This window comes from Myotis lucifugus, unplaced genomic scaffold (assembly GCF_000147115.1).
Source record: "Myotis lucifugus unplaced genomic scaffold, Myoluc2.0 scaffold_66, whole genome shotgun sequence".
Taxonomy (NCBI): Eukaryota; Metazoa; Chordata; class Mammalia; order Chiroptera; family Vespertilionidae; genus Myotis; species Myotis lucifugus.
This window is the reverse complement of record NW_005871114.1, coordinates 3,330,600-3,351,088: the sequence shown is the minus strand read 5'-3', so window position 1 is coordinate 3,351,088 and position 20,489 is coordinate 3,330,600. Positions and strand designations below refer to the sequence as shown.

Below are 20,489 nucleotides of genomic sequence, written 5' to 3'. Positions count from 1 at the left end.
AGGAAGAAAAGGAGGACTCGCCAGAAAAGCAGCTAAGTGAGACAGAGGCATGCAACATGACAGAAATAGAATTCAGAATAAGGGTCCTAGCATGCATAAACCGGATGGAGGAAAAAATCAACTACTTATGCAAGAAGCAAGAAGAAACAGATGAAAAAATCAATAACTTATGCAAGACCCAAGAAGAAATGAAGAGCGATATAGCTACAATAAAAAACACCATTGAAAGCATCAACAGTAGACTAGGAGAAGCGGAGGACCGAATTAGTGAATTAGAAGACAAGGAAGCAAAACACACCCAAACTGTACTGCAATTGGAGAAAAAATTAAAAGAAAACAAATTGCTTTCTTTAATTAAAAAATTATTATTATTTTTATTTGTAGAATTCTGTGAAGTTTATGAAGCACTTTTGTGAGTATCTCATTATTTGAATCTCATAATCAACCCACAAGACAGGTAATTTTATTCATTTTACAGATGAGGAAAATTATAATTAGAACTGAAGAAATTCACCCAAATTTCCACTTCTAAGGCAGGGTAAGCACTCCAGCTCTGGTTTTATAACTTATGAACTCTGCATTGACAATTATTTCAATTTAATTGTATTTCACAAACATTTGTTGAGTAATTATTAGGTATCTGGCAGTCTCACTTTGGCATTAAATATTTTATTTAAAATTAAACCATTACTGAGTCAATGATTTCACCATGGGTAAATAAAAGTGAGAGTTCAGATAAGTTTGTTGCTTTGTAATCTTTAGAACTTCAGTTAGCCAGGGTTCAAAGATTCAAAGAACTTGACCTCAAAGCAATACAGTGATTAGCTGCCCAACCCCACAGCTGATGTACGCTGCCTAGGACATTTCTGGTCCTGGAGGAGAGCAGATTAAAAAAAATTTTTTTTCTTTATTGATTTCAGAAAGGAAGGTACAGGGAGAGAGAGATAGAAACAACAATGATGAGGGAGAATCATTGATTGGCTGCCTCCTGCACGCCCCTCACTGGGGATTGAGCCTGCAACTGGGGCATGTGCCTTGACCAGGAATCAAACTATGACCTCCTGGTTCATAGGTTGACATTCAACCACTGAGCCACACCAGCTGGGCAGGAGGGCAGATTTTAAAACAGCTTATATAGATTTTGAAAAATTTTGTCACTCTCTCACTGTCTCTCTTCAGAGCTATCCCTTGGCCTGAGAAACGTGTATCTCAGCTTTGTCTACGCAACCTTTCTGGTGGTTCATATGCTTGTCCGTTTTTCTCTTCCAAGAAGGAAGAAAATGTAGGAATAATTGAGCTGGAATAGATCTTAGACATCATCGAATGAAATTCCTTACTTCCTTATTTTAAGAGCAATGTAAGAATGGCTCACAGTGGGTTTAATATCAGAGCTGCTAGTTGAAGGGTCTTTGTTTCCTTAAATATAAGATTTTTCTAATCACCTAAATCTAAAGAAATTTTAAACGTAACATTGAGTGTAGAAAACACTTACTTTTAAAATTTTAACTCTCCTCTACATACGTAAACATGAGCTAGCTTCAGGATTGTGAGAGTTTGTGTTAACCTGTCTTACCCCAGACGGTAGGAACATTGGAGGTTAGGGAGCAGCATTTAAAAACAATTATTAAAAAACAATTATTTGTTGTTTTTACCTGAAACCCTCAATTAGAGCTCAAAAAGAAACTGGCCTGTTAATCTAAGACACATAGTCTCTTTTCTTGGTGACCATAAAAATCTGTAACAAAAAAATAGGGGAATATTTGAGTGTAGGATCTACTTTGAGGGCTTGCTGGCCGGGATTCTAACTTGTGGGCAGGTAGAGGACAGGCAGAATGCATGTTAAAAACCATCCTATCCCCCAGGCCAGCCGTGTTCAGCACAAGAGGGCACTCCCAGCTGGAAAGAGTTCCCTCACCAGGGCAGGAAGAGCGGAGTGAGCCGCTAGCTTCTCCATCCTTTCAGGAGACTGCACCAAAGGTCCTGCTTCAGGGTCGGCCCACCCAGACCAGCAAAGCTGAGATGCCTAGAGATGGCTGGGAACAAGGAAGAAAAGCAGGGGCTACTTGTTAGGTCGAAGGGAAGCTCAGGAGCGGATGCATGCCACCGCAAGGCAGATGGTGACAGATATAATGGACCCTCCCTGGAATTCCTAACAGGTCAACATGCGGGAACTTCCTCAACTCATGCCCCCCCCCCGCCCCTCACCAAACACCTGTATAACTTCCTCAACTCATGCCCCCCGCCCCTCACCAAACACCTGTATAAAAAGAAATGCCCCCCCTCCCTGTTGGCGCGAATTCACTGGCCCTGCCTTTGGGGCTCCTGGATCTCGCCCGGGAACACAGATTAAACCTTCTCCTTTCCTTTCTGACCGGCTTGATTCTGTTTGTTTCCTGCGTCACGAACTTCACACTACTAATAGCCACAACTCGGGAGTGATCGCAGTTCACAGCGACCTGCTTGGCAGACAAACCCAGTAGATTTCACCACTGACAAAACCAACACAGCCAGCACAGCTATCTTGAACCCCCTGCAGATTATACCAGCTTTGGCCCCACAGGTATTCACTCACATTCACTGATGCCAGCCGCGAGAGGCTCTCCCCATTTTCTGCGCCCACCCCACCTGGAATCTGAAAACCACACCAGAAGCCAGCTCAGGCCTCTGCAGCTGTGTGAATGCAAGACGCCAGCCTAACACCCCACCCCCACCCAGCTCAGCCCCACTGCTGGGACCCACATGGAGCGGGCCCCTCCAGCGGAGCTCCTTGCATGTCCCTAATCTGGCCCCCATATCACTGGTCTTCACTGCAGTGTACACACCTGGCGGGAGCGTGTGCAGCCATGGGAGGGCAGGCAAGCAGCCAGTGAGTCTTTAGTTGGCCTAACCCTTGCTGCCTCTCTTGCCCCCTACCCACTACTCCCTGTGCCTGCATCTACTCCATCCCCACATAGAGCCTACAGCTGGCCCCTGCAGGTGAGTGTTTGCATATCACCAGCTCTAGCCACCAACTATGAAAAGTGCACAGCAGAATAGCCAATCATCTCCACCCCAGCTACATGGAGGTGCCAAGGTGCCTACTAGAGCATCCAAACCCAGCCCTAGTCAGTGTATTCCTGCAGTATCACTTCCCCCAAAGCTTCTCTATCGCCCAAGCAGGTGCTTCCTGCTTCCCTGGATAAGGCCAGCTAAGCAATGAGAGAACTGGGTGTCTAAAGTTTTGATTAAAGGGTAATCCCATGGAAATGGAACCATTTCAACCATTGCTGCTGGTGTGGGCAGGCCTTTGAAAGTCCCAGAATATTTTACAGAAACACAGCCTTGAGTAGAATGGGAAAAGCGTTTGGATAGGGCCAGTGGGCTGGGGTTATAACCCTATTTCTGACTCTTGTTTTCTAAAAACTCTTAATATTTTTTGCTTCATCTTTCTGAGTTAATTTCTTTGTCCATAAAATAAAAGAATAGGACTAAGTAATCCCCAGGGTCTTTCTGAATAGGTGACTCTAGGCCAGCCGTGGGCAAACTACGGCCCACAGGCCGGATTCGGCCCGTTTGAAATGAATAAAACTAAAAAAAAAAAAAAAAAAGACCGTACCCTTTTATGTAATGATGCTTACTTTGAATTTATATTAGTTCACAGAAACACTCCATCCATGCTTTTGTTCCGGCCCTCCGGTCCAGTTGAAGAACCCATTGTGGCCCTCGAGTCAAAAAGTTTGCCCACCCCTGCTCTAGGCTCTGGGCAGGATTTTAGTGTTAGAACACTAGAAGGCAGCCCTAGCCGGTTTGGCTCAGTGGATAGAGCGTCGGCCTGTGGGCCAAAGGGTCCCAGGTTCGATTCCACTTAAGGGCATGTACCTTGGTTGCAGGCTTCTCCCCGCCTGGGCCCTGGTGGGGACTCATGCAGGAGTCAACCAATCAATGTGTTTCTCTCACATCGATGTTTCTCTCTGTCTTTCCCTCTCTCTTCCACTCTCCCTGAAAATCAATGGGAAAATATCCTCAGGTGAGGATTAACAACAAAAACACAAAGAACACTAGATGGCATAGCCACGTCGAGATAAACTTCAGACTTGGAAAAGACAAGAACACAAGTGATTGCTTAGGAAGAAGGCATCTTGGCCTGGCTTGGATCCATGGTAAGCTCCGAATCCTGATGTTTTCAATGAATTTCTTCATCAAATTAACAAAATTCTGATCTTTATAATCAAAATGGTTCTGAAAAATATAGGAGCAGATCTGAGGCAGCATAGCTCTGGGATGAAAGTAGGATTAAAGGGTAGGGTAAATAGTGAATTTTTTTTTAAGAAATAAAGAATAGACTATAATTCTGTCTTTCAGGTCAAATTCAAGTTAATTTTAAAAGCTCTAAAGAGACATCCACTGAAAGAATGCTAGATCACCAAAAAGTCAACATGTATAAAACCAAGCATCACCTTTCCCTCAAACTTCAATTAACTGGTCCATCCTGGCTGGCTATTTATTTATTTATAACGGTCAGGTCTTTATTTAAAAATCTGATCTGCCAACTTGGCATTTTCCACCAACATGGGGAGCAGAAACCCTCAGAGGCTCACGATCTTTTACTTAGGTGCTGCCTTTTTGGGAGCCTTAGTAGCAGCCACTTCTCAGATGCTTGCTTAGCCTTTCTGGCTACCTTGGCAGCCTCGATAGTTTGTTCTCGTTGAGCCTTCCTAACTTCAGGTTTCTGATTCCTGTTGGCCATTATATCAGCAAGAGCTGCACCAATGCCCAGCCAGCATGGCTCAGTGGTTGAGCGTCATGGTTCAATTCCCAGTCAGGGCATATGCCCGGGTTGTGGGCTCGATCCTAGTGGGGGGTGGAGGCATGCAGGAGGCAGCCGATCAATGATTCTCTTTCACCATTGATGTTTCTATCTCTCCCTATCCCTTCCTCTAAAACACACACACACACACACACACACAATACCAACCAACCAAACAAACAAACAAATAAAAAAACCCAGGGGAGATGCTTTTATATATTGAGAAGATGAAATACCTGAGTGTAGGTCCTAGGAGGAGAAGAGCAAAGAGAGAGAGAAGATGAGGTCAGATATCTGAAAGATTACAAGTCAGAAAGAAACTGTCCATATTGCTTTAGAAGAAAAGCTAAGAAAAATGAGTAGAAATTACTCAAAGCAAGTTTATAATTACTCTGACTCTTTTATTTTCAAAAAAAGTAAAAGATGATGTTTTGTTTTCAAACTACAAGTATAGGTAAGGAAAGAAGGAGGAAGAAAAGGTCTTGTTTCAATGAAGAAAAAAAAACCCCAATCGAATTTCAGGCCCAAAGTTCTGTTTTCATAGGGGAAGGCACGCCATCTTGTGGAATTTTAGGGTACTGCCATGACCAGAACACAGGGAGTTTGCATGTTTTAAAATTCAACCATAATTCAGCTCAACTCCTTCATCTTATAAACAAATTTATAAAGAATGAGAAAGTTTCTTTTGGAGGCGTGCACTTGTAAAGCAAGACTATTATGATAGTCAGGCTAAAACTGACTTTCACCCTATCCCTTCACTCATTTAGACTGAAGAAGGAGCCAAAAGAAGGAAAAAGAAAGTGAAGGGGCAATTTGGAAAGCAAGACAATAATCAGAGCCATTGTGTGAGTCGAGTCCAGGCCCTTCCTGGGAAAACACAATATATAAGTCGTTAGAGCTGGCAGTGGGGGTTAAATCATTACCACCAGAGTTTTAACCCAGCATCCAATTACAATTTTTTAAAATGTATTTTTATTGATTTCAGAGAGTAAGGGAAAGGGAGAGATAGAAGCATTAATGATAAGAGAAAAGCATTGATAAGTTGCCTCCTGCATGCCCCCCTCCAGGGAATCGAGCCTGCAACCCAGGCATGTGCTCTGACTGAGAATCGAACTGTAACCTCCTGGTTCATAAGTCAACGCACAACCACTGAGCCACACTGGCCAGGTTCCAATTTGAATTTGTTTTAAGATAAGCAGTCATGGTTAAGTATACATTTATAGCCTGATATTAAATATACATTTATAACTGTTTCCTGGTATATCTATCCTTAAAATATATACAAAAAATAATTAGTGAGAAATTAAAGAAATCTGTTATTTTTGTTTTTAAAGAGAAACCACAGTTAATAAGATTTGCTCTAACAGGTACCATGACAACTAAACCCATTAAACGGTGCTATAATCGGTCTGATGGCACAAAATCATCACAGGTCTGGGCCCAGGGAGACACAAGCTAGTGCATGTCTGCTCATACAAATAGAATCTTACTAGGTGGCAAGTGCATCTTGTACATATGCTTTTTTATGCTCCAAAGGGATGAAGTGCTGTCCTTTCAATAATTTCCACATAAAATACTCTCAGCTAACACACAATTATTCTTTGTTGTTTTTTTGTTGTTTTTTTAAATATATTTTATTGATTTTTTACAGAGAGGAAGGGAGAGGGATAGAGAGTTAGAAACAACAATGAGAGAGAAACATCGATCAGCTGCCTCCCGCACACCTCCTTCCGGAGATGTGCCCGCAACCAAGGTACATGCCCTTGACTGGAATCGAACCTGGGACCCTCAGTCTGCAGGCCGACGCTCTATCCACTGAGCTACACCGGTTAGGGCCACACAATTATTCTATAAGAAAACAGCGCCCTGTAACTGATTATAAAAATGCATTAAAAACATTATATCTTCATGACATTGTTTAAACTTTTATAAGGCTGACTGGGGCTGGGAGGGTGTTATACTTGAGTCTGACGAAGAAGTGATGTTTGGAAGGCAACCTGCAAGGCCCACCACAGAGCTTTCCATGTTATTCCAGTGCCTCCTGTATACCAGCACCTTCAATGCTGCAACCCTGATGAAGGAAGGAGGGGAGCCACTAGAGGCCGGGGAAGGCCAGCTGGGAGACCTTGTGTTTACCCTGCGGTGCGTTACCCTGGAGTGGGGTCAGGGTTGGGAGGATATTGGCTGGGAAGGGACATAAGCAAAGGTTATTATGAGATGATGGAAATGTTCTATATCTTTTAAAAGAGATTTTAAAATTGATTTTTAGAGAGAGGAAGGGAGAGAAACATCAATGTGAGAGGGAAACATTGATCGATTGCCTCCTGCACACCCCCTCCTGGGGATCAAGCCCCAAACCCGACCAAGAATGGAACCGACAACCTCTTGGTGCAAGAGGACAATACCCAACCAACTGAGCCACACTGGCCAGGGCGGAATGTTCTCTATCTTGATCGAGGTAGACACAATAATCAAAACTAAAAAAAAACTTATGAATTTTATTGTACATAATTATACTTGAATTAAAAAATAGACTGTGGTATATATTCCCTACTGGTAGCTGAATTGCAAGATTGTAGCCTAACTGCCCCTGAGTTGTGGCAAAGTCGGTGTTCTAGAAAACTTGCCTCCAACATGTGATGCACAGACCAGAAGCACGGCATCACTTGGGAGCTTGACGCAAATGCAGAACCTCAGGCCTCACGTAGACCTGATGCTGAATCCGAATCTGCATCATCACAGTCTGCAGAGGAGTCCCATGCACATTAACATGTAATAAAATGTAAGCATCACACGTCCAGAAGCTTGTCAAAGTCCTTCTATGATCCTGTGAGGTAGGTGTTCATGTTTCCATTTACAGGTAGGAACCTGAGACTCAGGAATTGGGCTGAGGTATACAGCAGTTAAGTGGGTTCGGTCTGACTCCAAGGCCAGTGTGCTTTTGTTTCGTTTTGTGTTTTGTTGTTAATCCTCACCTGAGGACATTTTTCCATTGATTTTTAGCGGAAGGGAGGAGGAGAGACAGAGAGAGAAACATTGATGTGAGTGAGACACATTGATTGGTTACCTCCATATGCACACTGACCAGGGCCAGGGATCGAGCCTGCAGCTGAGGTACATGCCCTTGACCAGAATTGAAACCAGGACCCTTCAGTCCAAGGGCCGACTTTCTACCCACTGAGCCAAAGCGGTTAGGGCTCTCACATTCTTTATAGCTTAAAGCCTTCTCAGCCTCCAGCAGCCTTGGCCTAGGCAAAGAATCGGAGGTTTACAAGACGCTGTAGTCCACTTCATTCCTGCTTTTGCAGGAAATCCTGGAGTCTGAGAAGGGTGCCCTGCCCTACGTGCAATCGGAGGCTCCTGTTCAGGGACTGGGGTGAGGGTCAGGCGGTGCTGTAACACAGTGAGCACAGCCTAGAGGTGGGAGGAAAGAGCTTGATTTGGTTTGAGCCCACATATCTCATCCCTGCGGTGATTTGGGGTGAAGGCCAAGGGCAATGGGGAAAACGGAATAGATCCTAATCATTATTCCTAAAGCAAAAGATTATTAGGACTCTAATTTATCCTCCCAAATTAGATGTGTGTCCACAAGGGAAGAGAACGTTTAATTTTTGCAAATAGCCTTTAAAAACTCTGGGTCTAAAAAATACTCTTTCCTCTCCCCCTTTAGGCCATCACCCCACTGTTCCCACATTCCTGAACCCCTTCAATGTGGGGAAACTCGGAACAGCTCAGACGTCTGGGGGAAAATCCAGCAGCCAAGGGGAGCATCGTGCAGGTCAAACTTAAACAATGCTCAGCCTTAGTGTCAACAGAGAATAAAGGTGGAGAAGAAAATCCTTTTCAAGGCCTGTTGCTTTGATTTCCTGAAGCTTCAGTCATGTTGCTTTATACGCGGTCAAAGGAAAGCGTCACCTGACGGGAGTCGTCCCTGACTTCGGCAGGGAGACAACTAGAGACCCAGCAGCCAGGAGAAGCAGCAAGTGCCCAAGGAAGTTCAGAATCATGCAAAGCAAGCCCTAGGTGAGCAGCCATGGAAGTGCCTCTGAGTGTGTGAGATGGAGAAGGACCAAGAATAGGTCCTTGGGTTTGGCTGGAGAAATCCAAAGGCGCCTTCAAAACCGCAGTCCTAGCGGAGGAGGGCAGAGCTGGAGGCCCGAGGCCAAGGCAGTTAGGAGAGACATGGTAGACCGTGGGAACAAGGAAGAAGAACGTGGTGCCTGGAGGGGAAGCAGAAATCCAAGATGTCTTTGCTTAAGGTTAAGGCGATGTTGTCCAGTACAGCAGCTAGTGGCACATGCTGAAATGATAGTACTTTGGATATAGAGCACTAAAAAACATATCAAAATTAATTTTACCTGCCTTTTTTCCCAATGTGACTACTAGAAAGTTTAAATTACGTCCGTGGCTTGTATCCCATTTCTATTGAACAGTGACAGAGCATTCCTTCATGGGTAATTCACCAAACATTTGTGGACAATCTCCCTGCTCAGCACTGAACAGTCAAAGCTGAAAAAGGCCGAGGGTCAGCGCTTAGGGGGCTTCATGCCTTTCAGGAGACGAGTGGTTAGTGTCCCGTGTGGTGTGTGCCAGAGAGGAGCGCCCTGGGTACGGGGCACGGCCGAGCAGCCTCCTAGGCCTGGTGGGCATCAGAGAAGCCTGTCTAGAGGGGGGGTGCTGGGGCTTAATCTTGAAAGACTACTGATGTTACCTAAACCGAGAAATGGAAGAAGAGTGCTCCCAGTCAAAGCTTGACCAAGCGAGAAAGGACACCATACTGCCTTAGAGTCCATACATTTATTGAGTAAAAACAAAACCAACGGCAGACACAGTCCGTTCGGTTTGCTTCTGATTGGGCTGCTGTCCGTGTGCAGCAGACGAACTGAGGTGAAGAGAGGATGCTGGCAGGGGACACGGAACAAAACGCTCTTCCGCGCACTATAGAGGCAGCATCACAGGGCAGTGGGAGCCAGTTAGCACAGGCGGGGACGCCACGTTTATGAGCAGGGATCAAACCACAGGGAGCAGGGACCTCCGAGAGAGGACAGGGCGGGGCAGGGACGAGGCGCGACAGGGCTAGTGGGAGAGTAGTGTTCGGTGCAGATCTGCTGGCTCACTTGGGGAACACAGTGACCACGTCGTAGCCTTCCGGTGGGGTGACCCGCTCCCGGGCGTGCTTTTCACAGTAGATTTGATCTTCCACAAAGAAATGGCCCTTCTGCTTCAGGTTTGTGCCGCAGTCGGTGCACACATAACACTCAGGGTGGCGGTGGTGGTCCCGCAGCTTCACGAACACGCCGCTGCGGGAGGCAGGGAGGAAGCGGCTCCGTTAGTGACAAGCACAGGAAGGTGGACCAGGGCCAGGGGCTCCCCCAAAAGGCTCATCAAAAGGCAGATCAGGCCCCCCTTTCCTGGGGTCCAGAGACTTTACTCTTGAAACCTTCCAGAAGTCTCTCCCATGTCAATAGCGTGGCCCCACTTCTTCTGTTTTTGTTTTGTTTTGTTTTTAAATATATTTTTATTGATTTCAGATTAGATCAGAGAGGGAGAGAGAGAGATAGAAACATCAATGATGAAAGATGATCATTGATCAGCTGCTGCCTGCACGCCCCCTCCTGGGGATCAAGCCTGCAACCTGGGCATGTGCCCTTGACCAGAACTGAACCTGGGAACCTTCAATCTGCAGGCCAACACTCTATCCACTGAGCCAAACCAGCCAGGGCTTCTTCTGGTTTTATATGTTCGTACCCTAAGGGTTCTCTGCCGAGGAAATCGGCACCTGGCTCCGGGGCACAGAACCTACCTGGCCGCTCTGCTCCGTATTCCAGGTGGGGTTTCTTTTCTTCCCATCACACCCAGCATGTGCAATATTCAGCACTCTCCTCACTGTCATGGTTTACTCAACGTGTAGGGCCCCCAATGCCCGGGGAAGGCAGATACTCACACGATGCCGGTGCCGCATTTGTCACACATGGGCAACTTCTGGGCATTTCCAATCGATGCAGCCACTTTGGTGACCGGAGCTTTCACACTTCTGAATCCCGAGGGCTTGTTGGGATCCCCTAAAATGAGGAACACACGTGGGTTGGTCAGGAAGGGCAGGATTGCATAAGCATCCCTCAGCTCTTTCAGAGCCATTTATATGTGCGTCCCAGCAAGGCCATGGGCAATGGAGTCAGACCCGACTGCGATCCTGGGTGAGTTACTTAATTTCTCCAGTTCCCAGTTTCCTTTTCTATAAAACAGATTTCTTTTTTTTTTTGTTTGTTTTTCCTTCACGGTGTCACAAAAAGATTTTAAAATGCACATAAAGCCCTCCCACAGTACCTGGCATGTGGTCGGCCCACAAAACACACGTTACATTCTGATTAAATACATGCAAACAATGATAAGGGTACTTAAAAATGCCTTAGAAAGAATACATCAATGGAAATATTATCTGATCATCAAAAGACTGTATTTAGAGGGTGAAAAAATCCAGTTCACCAGAACGAACACTACAGCACAGCAGCGCTCGACAAGCAGCCGGAGGAAAATCGCCTGCTACCGAGCACAGCAAGCAGCTTCCTGAAGTCAGCTCCGTGCACCTAAACCACCCGTTGCCGGGTGCTGACCGGGCCACAGCCCAGTTCATTGCGTCTTCAGAGCTCCACGCCACGGCAGCTATTAGTAACGGTAAGCTCCCAATGTTACCATTATTGCTATATATTTGGCTGGCTGTGTTTCCATATCACTTATTTCTCTACTGTGATGTGGCCTAGTTGTATTGTTATGTTCACTGGCTATATGCACACCTCTGTCCAGATTGCAAATTAATAGAACATAGAACGCTGTTTTGCATATTTGTCAATATTCCACAGAGCCTAGCGTAGGGCTTAGCAAATAACAGAGGCTCAGTAAGTACCTGGGAATGAAAGGTGAAATGTCATGACGAATGCAGGATGGTCTCTACCTTAGTCCAACATGCTTTAACTCAAGAAGCTAGAGGAGAGAAGGAGGGAGGGGCATCAGAGCCTCCTACTAGGCGGAGCGTCCACCTCCCTTTGTGCAATAAGAAGTCAATTCAAAACTGGGCACAAGCTGGAGCAGTTGGATAAACCCAGCCCGGCTGCAGCTTGTTCGGCTCTGCAGCGCCACTGATGATGCGATTTTCTTCTCTCTCTTATTCAGCCAACACTGCAAACTCAAAGTTCATTTTACCACCCTCTCAACCAACTTACAGGAAAAATACCAGCTCCCTTAGCACTCTGGGCAACTACCAACATTTCCAAATTTTCATTCTTTCAGGGAACCTTGAATATCAAAGCTTTCTGGAGAAAAAAATGAAAATGAGTTGAATAAAGCATAGCTTTCTTTTTATCCATCTCACTGCTTAGCATGGCTCCCCATGGTCTAATATAATCCAATTCCTGGTCCTTAACATAGCACCTGGTGACCTCCACGATCTGACCCCAGACCATCTGAGGATTCTCCTGGAACCCCGGGCATCAGCCATTATGAGCCTCGATACTTAATGAGCCAGTCCAGGTTTCTTATCTCAGAACCTCTGTGATTTCACTGTTTTCTCAACCCATGACGTCTCCTTACAAATTTTCTCTCGTTGAAAGCCTCCTTTAGTAGACAAATAAGTGGGTAAACAAAAGATGGTATATACGTATCATACTGTTCAGCCTTAAAAAGAAAGGACCTTCTGGCCCAGCTGGCCTGGCTCAGTGGTGGAGCATCAACCTATGAACCAGGAGGTTACAGTTCAATTCCCGGTCAGGGCACAGGCCCGGGTTGTGGGCTCCATCCCCAGTAGGGGGCGTGCTGTTTCTATCTCTTTCTCCCTTTCCCTTCCTCTCTGAAATCAACAAAAATATGTTTTTTTTAAAAGAATCCTATATACTACCCAGTTGGCCTCCTGGATGGAACCCTGGGCCCACGTAGAAAAAGGCCCCGGTTTGATTTCTGTTAAGGGCACAGTCCTGGATAAATCTAATGACTCCCAGGGAGACAAAGAGGTGCTATCCTACCTGCCTTTTGATCTCTACCTGGTTCCTTGCCATGTGAGATGATCAATCCCCTCTATCTTGCTTTATTTATACCTGAACTTGGGATATTTATCATTGGAACGTTAGAGAGAGAGCACCCTGAGGCGTAACTCCAAGTGCATCACGACCAGATCATGGGTCAGCAGGAGGGTGGGCCACGAGGCACAAGCAGGCTTCGGAGAGCTACAGGAGGGGGCAAGGCAGCAAGCTATGAGGGGGGGAGGGGGAACTACAGGAGGGCAGCAGCGACCTACTGGCGCAAGCATTCGTGCGCAGGGCTACTAGTAATAATAATGAAAAGAAAAGCAAGGTCCTTCTAACACAAGCTACAACATGAATGAACCCTGAGGACGTTATGCTGAGTGAAATAAGCCAGTCACAGAAGGACAAATATGGTTTGATTCCATTCATAGGAAACCCCTGAGACAGTCATGGAAACAGAAAGCAGAACGGTGGTTCCCAGGGACTGGGGAGTTAGTGTTTCATGGGCACAGAGTTTCAGTTCTGCAAGATGAAGAGTTCTGTGATGAATGGGGGTGACTGCAGCACAGTATGAATGCACTTAATGCCTCTGAACTGCACACTTCAAAATGAGAAGACCCATTGCAAGTCCTTGGAGTTATCACCAAATCCTGCTGCACACCCGTGGGGACCTCGGTGACTGCACTGGCACCTGACCATGTGCTGTTTCCTTCGTGCGGAAGCAAGGGCTTAGAGGTCTCACAGTGGGCCAAGGGCGGGTCCCGGGTGCAAGTCCTGTCTACCCTGCAGTGCTGCTTCACCAACCAGAGCCTTCTTGAATGACAGGAGCCCTCATCAGGGGTTCCCAATGCAGCAGACAGCCTCCTAACGCTGACCCCTAATGCTCCTGTGACAGGAAACAGCTGGGCTAGGTGTGGTGGGAGCTCATTCATATTCTCTCTCTCTCTCTCTCTCTCTCTCTCTCTCCTCACTTCTCCTCTCCTCTCCCAGCTTTTAGGATCTTAAAAGTCACGCCTTGCAAAGCACACTGTGCTCTTTCCACAGTGGGGTGGGGTGGGGGGCACCCTGCAGTCACCTTTGTTGGCACAATGACTGGATGACTGGCCCTCGCCCTGGGCCTTGAACAAGAGCCGCTGGCCACCCGCAGAGCTGATTACCTTTCTCCTCCGATTCCAGGATCTCCTGCAACACCAGGAATGAAGTGGACTGTTTCGGGGGCTCATTTAACTCCTGTTTCTCCTGAAGCATCTTGTAAACTTCGGATTCTTTGTCGATGACGAGTCCGCTTGGAGACTGAGAATGCTCTAAGCTGTAAAGAATGTTTGGAAATTCATTAAGACAAGTCAGAAGTTAAAAAAAGCTCCCCAGGCACCCCCTTCCAAGGGAGGACACCCCTGAACCAAAGGGTGGGTGGGCCCCAAGCTGACGGAAGAAGGCGGCCTCCTGCCGACACTGCGAGGTGCCCGGAGCCAGAGCTGGCTGCTGCTTCAATGCCGTCAGGAGCTATTTTTCAAAAGAGTTTTAGTCACTCAATTACATGTTGGCCTAATCCCATGGAATGGGAATGTTTTGCTTCTTTCTAAATTACATAAACAACATTATGCCAAGAGAAAATTTAGCAACGGGAAAAAGTCAACCGCGACCTGACCACTGAAACCCCAGCGGGTCCCTGAGCACAGGCCACGTGTTCCCTCACCAGCAGAAATCGCAGTGCCCGGACTCCTAAGGACAGCAGCCTGCTGCTGCCTCCCTGAACCCTCATACCTCTCGTGCAAGCGGCTCTGGTCTCCTGGTCTCCTCGCCCACAACACAGGACAACAGCATCTGCCCTGCCCCGCCCACAGGGTTGGCCCTGAGGATGAAAAACCCCAGGGCTTTGTAAACTGTCAAGTTCTGTTCTGCTGCAAGGAGGGGGCAGAGGCCTCAGCGCAGACCCAGGGACTGAGCAAGCCAGCCTTGCCTCCCGCACCTTCCTGGTCTTCCTAGGTTCCCCAGACAGGATGAGACAGGCGGGGCTGGGGGCTCCTTCCCCCAGGGCCCATTTTCCAGGGAGGAGCCTCTGAGTTAGAAGAGGGGGGGGACTCAGTCCCCTTAACCTGACATTTGTCCTGATCCCAGGCCTCCCAGCACCCCCACCCCACCCCCACCGCATGCCCACGCCACACCACCGCACAGCAGCACAATGGACCCGCCTTGCAACTTGTCCCTCGTCCTGTGTTCAACCAGAGGCCACAGTGGTATTTTAAATAATTTTTTAAAAATTGAATTCGGAGAGGAAGGGAGAGGGAGATAGAAACATCAATGATGAGAGAGAATCATCAATTGGCTACCTCCTACACACCCCTTACTGGGGATCAAGGCCGCAACCCAGACCTGTGCCCTGACGAGGAATCGAACCGTGACTTCCTGGTTCATAGGTCGACACTCAACCACTGAGCCACACCAGCTCTGGGCCACCGTGGTATTTTAAACACAGGAATCAGACTGTTGAGATGTGGCTCAAGTGTTCTCATCCGACTTAGGACCACATACGTAGTTTTAGTAACAAAATACAAATTTAATCAAATGCATCTCCTGTGGAGTAAATGTTCACAAAAGGCCCTGAAAGACGTGGCTCTGCTTTCCTCTCTAAACAGAGCACCTCCTGCCGCTCAGCCACAGATGCTTTTTCAGAAGCTGCCAACTCCGAGGGTAAAGGGACAGTGTGCCCAGGGAGCCAGGAGCAAATACCAGAGGTGGTGCAATCTATCCACGCAACAAGTATGTGAGCAGCTGTAGTTCGTGAGTAACGAACCACACGCCATCCAGCCCACCAGGCTGTCTCCCAGGTAAGGATGCAGGCAGACGCAGGCCGTGGCTGCCAACCGTTTCTCAGCGAATCTAACCACCTTGTCCTTAGGGCTGAGGCCATGGTTACACATGCAAATGAATTACAGTGATTATGTTCTACTCACTCATTTCCTACCCATGGAGTAGTTATTTCACATTCCATTTTAAAAAGAAAACGGAGGTATATGTTTCCTGGGCCATCCTCCCCAAGTTACCGGCCCCCTCCCTCCCTTATCCGTCAGCCTCCTGGGGCACTGGATGCTCATGTCCGGCTGGAAGCGGCGTCACCTGCTCCAGCGAAACCCCAGGTTACCCCTTTGACTACAATCAGGCTCTCACGATAGAGGACGAAGCCCTCAAGCAATGACACATGCTTTGCTGATGCCACGTAAGGTCAGGATTTAAGAAGAAAGACTCATCAGCTGGTCACTCCTGCTGGCTGCCATGGTCCCTGCCTTTGCCTGTCCCTCCCACCGCAGGGAACTGTGGGAGCCTCCCAAGGGCCACCTTGAAGAATAGCTTTAACCAGGAGCCATGTCTTCCTCTGGCCCACCTATCAGCACCGAGGTTCGAGCTCTATGCCTCACTCTTTCTTTGGGTCTGGAGTTCTGAGCTTGCCCTATAATAAATGTATTATATTATTTTTGGTGAATCTTTTTTCTCTTACATGTAGGACTATTTTAAAATCAAGATCAGACCATGGAATGTGCTTAGGGAGAATTTTCCCCCTCCTTGGGTGTATGTTGTTATGTCTGGAAGCCGCCGAGGGAACGCTAAAAACGACAGAACCCAAACCACAAGGTCATCACATATTCTCCCAGCAAACAGTCCTGCAAAGCATTCCCAGGATTAAAAAAAGGGAAAACAATTTACAGTTTTTCTCAAATAATGGTAATATATTCCTACCGCTTGACAATTTATAAAGCACTTCCAATATCCATTACCTTATTTGAAGCACTGATATACAGCTAATTCAGAAATAGTATCCTAAGACACAAAGTCTAAGTCTTAGACATCAGACTAGGAGATATTCATAAATGACTTCACAATATCTTAAAAAATACTTCCAGGACAAAAATACACATTAGAAATGCAGGGGGGGAAAGTACTGTCACTTTTATATATAGTAACAGCATTGAAGGAAAGAATTCCATAGTGATAAGGTTTCAAAAATATCATATGCATGACTGAGTCACCAGGAGGAAAGAAAACTTGTAGGGGTGGGATGCCAAGAGTCACCACATTCTTCTAAACCCAATCCTTCCAATTGTAGTAGCAACATACAAGTTTAATAATTTCAACTTCTTCGGAGCAACTACACGTTACAGTTGTGTTTCCTAGCCCTTGTTTCTTCCTGAGTCATATTTGGTGCTGACTCATATGTGGTGCATTTAGTTACCTAAATGTTGAATATTTTCTCCTACTCTTTTAGGCCCTGACCGTAGGGCCTGTCTCCCCAGGGACATCACGGACAGGCCACTCCCAGCCTGTGGAGGTGGCTGACACCGCCAGGCATTTCAGGATGCCAGTGGTATTTAGAATGTAAGAAGAAACTCCCTTGAGCTGGCTTCCAGAGGAAGATTTCAGAGGCCTAGCCTGCAGCCTTGCATGACACACAGCCTGCTCGAAAAGTTAATGTTATTAAAATGTCCAATAAAATATCCATACTGCCCAGCCCGTGTTTGCTCAGTGGTTGAACACTGACCCCATGAACCAAGAGGTCCCCAGTTCGATTCCCAGTCAGGGCACGTGCCTGGAGTTTCAGGCTCAATCCCCAGTAGGGGGCATGCAGGAGGCAGCTGATCAATGTTTACCTCCCTCTCCCTTCCTCTCTTAATAAAAACATGTTTTAGATGATGAATGTTACGCTATGTGTTTTTAACCAAACAATAAAAAAAGATAAATCCTCAGAACAGAAAAAAAGGAACCAATGATACATTTCAAAAATCTCAAGAGCCCTAGCTGGTTGGGCTCAGTAGATAAAGCGTCAGCCTTCGGACTGAGGGGTCCCAAATTCTATTCCAGTCAAGGGCACATGTCTGGGTTGTGGGCTCGATACCTAGTAGGAGGTGTGCAGGAGGCAGCCAATCAATCAATGACTCTCTCATCATTGATGTATGTATCTCTCTCTCTCTCTCTCCCCCTCCCTCCCTCTTTCTCTCTAAAATCAATAAAAAATATATATATTTAAATTATTTTTAAAAATCTCAAGAAATGAATCTCCAGTGAATTATGCTGAGTAATAAAAAGCCAATCCCTGAAAGTTACATACTATATGATTCCATCAGTATAACATTCTCGAGCTAACAAAACGATAGAAATGGAGAGCAGATTAGTGAGTTGCCAAGCGGGGGTGGTTGGGAGGGTGCAGGGATAGGAGGGAAGCAGGTGTGGCTATGAATGAGCAGCCTGAGGAATCCTTAAGGTGGTGGACATGTTCTATCTTGACCTATTCATGTCAGTATTCTAGTTTTGTTGTGCTATAGTTTTCAAGACGTTACCATGGAGGGAAACTGGGTAAAGGGTGCAGGGATCCTTGCTATTATCTCCTGTAAGTGCAAGTGAATTACACCAAAATAATAAAAAGTTTAATTCATTTTAAGAATCCTTTCCCCAAATGCTGTGCAGATAATACTAACTATCCCCCAAAGTGCTAATTGGAAATGTTAGTGCCTGATTTTCATGCAGGTTCAGGTAAAGAAGTACACTGACTCGGATAAATCCTCATGCATGGGATACCCTGGTCACCCAATGTTCACAAAAAGTGCAGTTCGTGTTTAGAAGGGGAGCCAGGTCAGAATGCTCCCTAAGGCAGTGATGGCGAACCTTTTGAGCTCGGCGTGTCAGCATTTTGAAAAACCCTAACTTAACTCTGGTGCCGTGTCACACATAGAAATTTTTTGATATCTGCAATCATAGTAAAACAAAGACTTATATTTTTGATATTTATTTTATATACTTAAATGCCATTTAACAAAGAAAAATCAACCAAAAAAGTGAGTTCGCGTGTCACCTCTGACAAGCGTGTCATAGGTTCGCCATCACTGGCCTAAGTTTTAGTCTTCAAAGGCCTAAATGCTGGGCCTGTAATAAGAAACCAGAGGAGTAATTATGGGCCCGGGAGAAGGCGGAGGAACACCCGGTCTCTGTGGCTGCGGGCAGTTTAGCTGGAGGGGCCAACAGCCGCCTCCTGACGGAGCTGGTTCAGCTCCAAGTGAGTCAGGCCTAACATAATCCTGCCTATCAGCTGAATAGAACAATGCATCTCATTATTTCCTCTGCACCTGCTTAGAAATCCGCCTGGTGAGTATATGGCAGGGTTGCCTGAAAACACAATTTGGAAGTAGTATCTTGAGACAGTCGTGTTGGTTATGGGAACCCAACCGATTACTTCATGAAGGGGCCACCGATACACAGGACGGTGACGAGCCGCACTGGTGGGCTGAACTTAAGCTGCGGTGCCGGGAAAGAAAGAAGCTTATCGTAAGTCACAGTGAAATGTGACTTCTCCATGACGCCCATCTACATGCTTCTGCTCTTCTGGGGGAAGCCCCTGGGCTCCGGAGTGAAGGGCGTGGAGTTCCTCACGGGCAGTGAAATCAGTAGTAACTGAGCACCTGCCAGGGGCCAGGCACCAACGTGAGCGCTCCTCACGCATCGCACTTCGTTCTCTCAGTAACCGGGGGATCGTTAGTATGACCCGCACTCCATGGGAAGAGGACGAAGTCTCAGGGAAGCTTTCTGGTTTGCCGGCGATCACACCGCTAGTAAGAGGCAGAGCTAGAACGGGAGCCCAGGCCCCGCTATCTACACAGCCTGTACCTTTAGGAAAGTATCCAGCACCATCACATAGATCAAGGGTGGGGAACCTTTTTTCTGCCAAGGGCCATTTGGATATTTATAACATCATTCTCGAGTACCGACTTAAAAACTGGCCTGCTATATTTGGTCAAACATTTCATATACTCACCCCTCATGCCTTGGCAGGGCCAGACCAAATGATTTCTCGGGCTGGACGTCCCCCAGCCCTGACATAGATAATGAAATCTAGGCCCCAAATCATCACAAAATGACCCGAGAGCCCGTAAACTCAGTTCAAAGAGGTCAGATGGCAGGTGAAATGCCAGACAGAGCAGTATTTCCTGCGCCCACAGGAGGCGCTCACTAAATAACTGTTAAACTGAACAGATCCAGCGGCCCTCCCACGCAGCTGCGCGTGTGCTGGGAGGACCGGCGGGTCCCCCGCGTCTGCCTTCCCAGTTAAACTGGGAAATGACAATGTCGTCTGTGTTCTTGTCTGATGGGGACATGGCCCTGGGACATCCTACCAGACACACACACACACACACACACACACACACACACACACACGGCCGCTTTGAAGTGCACGGGACAAAGAAACTCAGTCAGCCCCAAGGGGTCAGGGATGACCTCAGATGCCAAGTATGAAGCAGCAATTCTGGAACCTCAGGATTTCACAGACTAAATGGCGGAGGTGGGGGGTGGGCGGGCGGCTAGCCTTGGGGAGAAAAGCAAGGGGCGCCTTCCTTGGCTGGGGGTGCACAGGGGCCGCTCTAGCAACAGGCCGGTAAGCAGAGACCCCACAGGCAGGCAGCACAGCCTGTCCGGGCGGTTTCTGGGCCGTGAGCTCCTGGTGTTCCCAGTTTCTGGATTCATCCTCAGAGTCTGGGATGGAGTGGGACCTGGGCCCCTCTGGCGAGGAAATCTGAAAGGTGACTTTGGATAAAGGCTCAGAGGCCACTGCAGCCAACAAGTCTTCGACCGGAGGGGACAGGGGCTGGAGGGAAGGCTTGCACAGTGTCCAGACAGTCTCAGACCTAATTGTTTCAGACTGAGGG

General features: G+C 47.0%; 1 protein-coding gene across 3 annotated transcripts in view; it reads right to left on the bottom strand.

Moving 5' to 3' along the window:
• Window positions 1–9,564: 9,564 nt before the first annotated feature.
• The window catches only part of PDLIM1 (PDZ and LIM domain 1), a 32,910-nt gene continuing 21,985 nt past the window's right edge, over window positions 9,565–20,489 (bottom strand). For all 3 annotated transcript variants that reach the window (XM_006090003.3, XM_023754892.1, XM_023754893.1), the window contains exons 5-7: window positions 13,959–14,110; window positions 10,731–10,848; window positions 9,565–10,086 (exon numbers count right to left, since the gene is read on the bottom strand). In XM_006090003.3, coding sequence (XP_006090065.2) covers window positions 9,900–10,086; window positions 10,731–10,848; window positions 13,959–14,110 — 457 coding nt within the window. In that variant the 3' untranslated portion in view covers window positions 9,565–9,899. The remainder of the gene's footprint in view (window positions 10,087–10,730; window positions 10,849–13,958; window positions 14,111–20,489) is intronic.